This window comes from Oryzias melastigma, linkage group LG8 (genome assembly GCF_002922805.2).
Source record: "Oryzias melastigma strain HK-1 linkage group LG8, ASM292280v2, whole genome shotgun sequence".
Classification (NCBI taxonomy): domain Eukaryota; kingdom Metazoa; phylum Chordata; class Actinopteri; order Beloniformes; family Adrianichthyidae; genus Oryzias; species Oryzias melastigma.
Window position 1 is genome coordinate 23,910,202 of NC_050519.1, and position 2,406 is coordinate 23,912,607.

The 2,406-nt window shown below is 38.9% G+C and overlaps 1 protein-coding gene across 1 annotated transcript in view; it reads left to right on the forward strand.

Annotated features, from left to right (window-relative positions):
- The window catches only part of scpep1 (serine carboxypeptidase 1), a 13,207-nt gene that overhangs the window by 4,851 nt on the left and 5,950 nt on the right, over positions 1 to 2,406 (forward strand). Inside the window, exons 3-5 of the mRNA XM_024272696.2 lie at positions 410 to 499; positions 628 to 783; positions 902 to 976. Of these exons, the coding sequence (XP_024128464.1) occupies positions 410 to 499; positions 628 to 783; positions 902 to 976 (321 nt within the window). The remainder of the gene's footprint in view (positions 1 to 409; positions 500 to 627; positions 784 to 901; positions 977 to 2,406) is intronic.

Sequence of the window (2,406 nt, forward strand, 5' to 3'; positions counted from 1 at the left end):
CAGCTTCGAGCATGGCTCTGATAAACTGACAGTTTTCGGTTTCATGGGCATTCTCAGGCATTTTGGCTAATTTAGGCTTTTAAAAGTTTTTTGGGCTGTTTTGGAGTTTAGCTAATATTTCAGCTACATGCTAGCTATTTAAAAAAAAAATTCTTCGGTTTTTCGACTAATTTTGGATATTAACCAATCAATATATCTAGTTCCGAATTACTTTTGTTGACTTAAAGAAACGTAAACATACATGGCGCCACATATTGTATGTTCACAGATGCACTATGGGATATGTAAGAGATTTGTTCTTTATCAGAGATAAATGGACTTTGGTTAAAATGAATTAACTAAAGTCCATTCATTTGATCTAAACTGCAAACTCGTCAGTTTTTGGAAAACACGTTCCCGCTGTTTTCAGGGTGGACCAGGGGGCTCTGGAAGCGGATTCGGAAACTTTGAGGAAATCGGCCCCTTGGATCGGGATCTACAGCCCAGAAGCACAAGCTGGGTAAGAAGGTGGACATTGCTGCGGGTGGAGACTGCAGTGAAACTGCACAGAAATGGAGTCAGAACCTCAGACCCGATGGCAGCTGTCAGGTGAGCTGTTAGGAGGTGTCACCCCTGTGTCCTCTTCAGGTGCAGGCAGCCAGCGTGCTGTTTGTGGACAACCCTGTGGGCACCGGCTACAGCTTCGTGGAACGGGCTGACGGCTTCGCCACGGACGTGTCCATGGTGGCGTCGGACATGCTGGTGCTGCTCCAGCACTTCTTCACCGAGCGGCCCGAGTTCCAGGTTCTACAGCTCATGTGTTTATGGGTTTGGGTCATTAGGGTGGTTTCTTTGGCTACAGCAGATGTTTTGGTAAATAAGTGTTCATGGACAACATCAGAGACTCATTTGGTCTCCACAGAGCATCCCCTTCTACATCTTCTCTGAGTCGTATGGAGGGAAGATGGCCGCTGCCATCTCCTTGGAGCTCACAAAGGTGAGTGTTCTCGAGACAGTCCTGCATCCCTTCTTTGTTTTTTCTGTCCGATCCTTTGAATGTGTTCTGTCATGATTGAATGATTTTTTTCCTTTATTTTCTTTTCTCTTTCTTGTTAAATGTAATGCATGTCCCAGTTTCTGCAGAGCAGGAACCTGCTCAAAAACAGCTTTAAAGTCAAGACAGATCTGATCATTTTTAATCTTTTTATGTTTAATACATTCAATTAAATTGAAACGCTTCATATTTGGGACTAAAAATGTTTAAGTTTGTCTTCCTGTTTGCAAAAGATAGATTTTTAGATGCTTCGCTTATGATCCATAACTGATTCTGAATCATTTCATGAATTTTAAGTAATCGATTGTTAAAAAATGTACGTGATTTTAAGTAACAAGAGGAACTTATCATGGACCGTTTTTCACTCTGACATTTTTGAAGAGCTCACAAACATGGCTGACCTTCCAGATCTTGTCATCCCCGACTTCACTTATAGCGACTGTTTGGCTTTCATAGTGTCAATCGGACAAAAGTCACACGCTGTGTGAGTTATAACAGCAAAATGAAAAATGTAGGAACACAACAAATTTGTGAAATCAGAATATGCTGCTATCTACACACTATTCATTTAGTTTTTAGGTGAGACAAAAAGTGTTTCATTAAAGTCACAACTCCCCCCCCCCCGATGAAAATCCTGTTTTTAGAGTTTCTAACATGTCTGTGTGTCATTTTTCTTCTGAAAGAAAGCAAATACAATAAGAAATCATTTAGTTTTTGCATTTTCGAGTATTTCTCCATTTAAATCTTTCAATCAAACTGTCACAGAGAGACTGTGACAGATCTGGAAAAACAAGAATGTGAACAAGAACAAGAAAGCTCCACGGAGCTTCTTGATGTGACCACGGAAATGTGAACGGCGGCTCATTTGACCGCAGTTGGAAAACAGAGGCTTCAGATCAAGATGAAAAATGGCTTTTTAAGGCATTTAGGTTGTGGGATTTTGGTTAAAAACTTCATAATCATTAAAACACTACTGGGAATGTTTTTTTTTTATTAAAAAGAATTTTCATAGGGGGGCTTTAAATCTGTTCTAATGATAAAACCTTACATTATCTTATTTAAGGTCGTTGAGTTCAGGGAACATTTTTCCTTATTGAAGCTTTTTGATTATCAAGCTTTTATGTTCTCTATAAAAGTTAGAGGTACACCGATCATTACTTACAAATGCACTTTAGTGGAGAAAAGTGAGTCATATTGGTTCAGTGCTCTGCAACCCTTTATATTAAAGAGCCAGTTGGGTCTTTTTCTTACTGGTCAGAAATAAGTTGGAGCTGCAAAGTCGGAATTCAACCTTTGAAAATCTTTTTTCTTTTAATATAAAATATTTTTCTTTTTTTTTGCACAAATAAAAACAGGAATTTACAAAGAAAAAT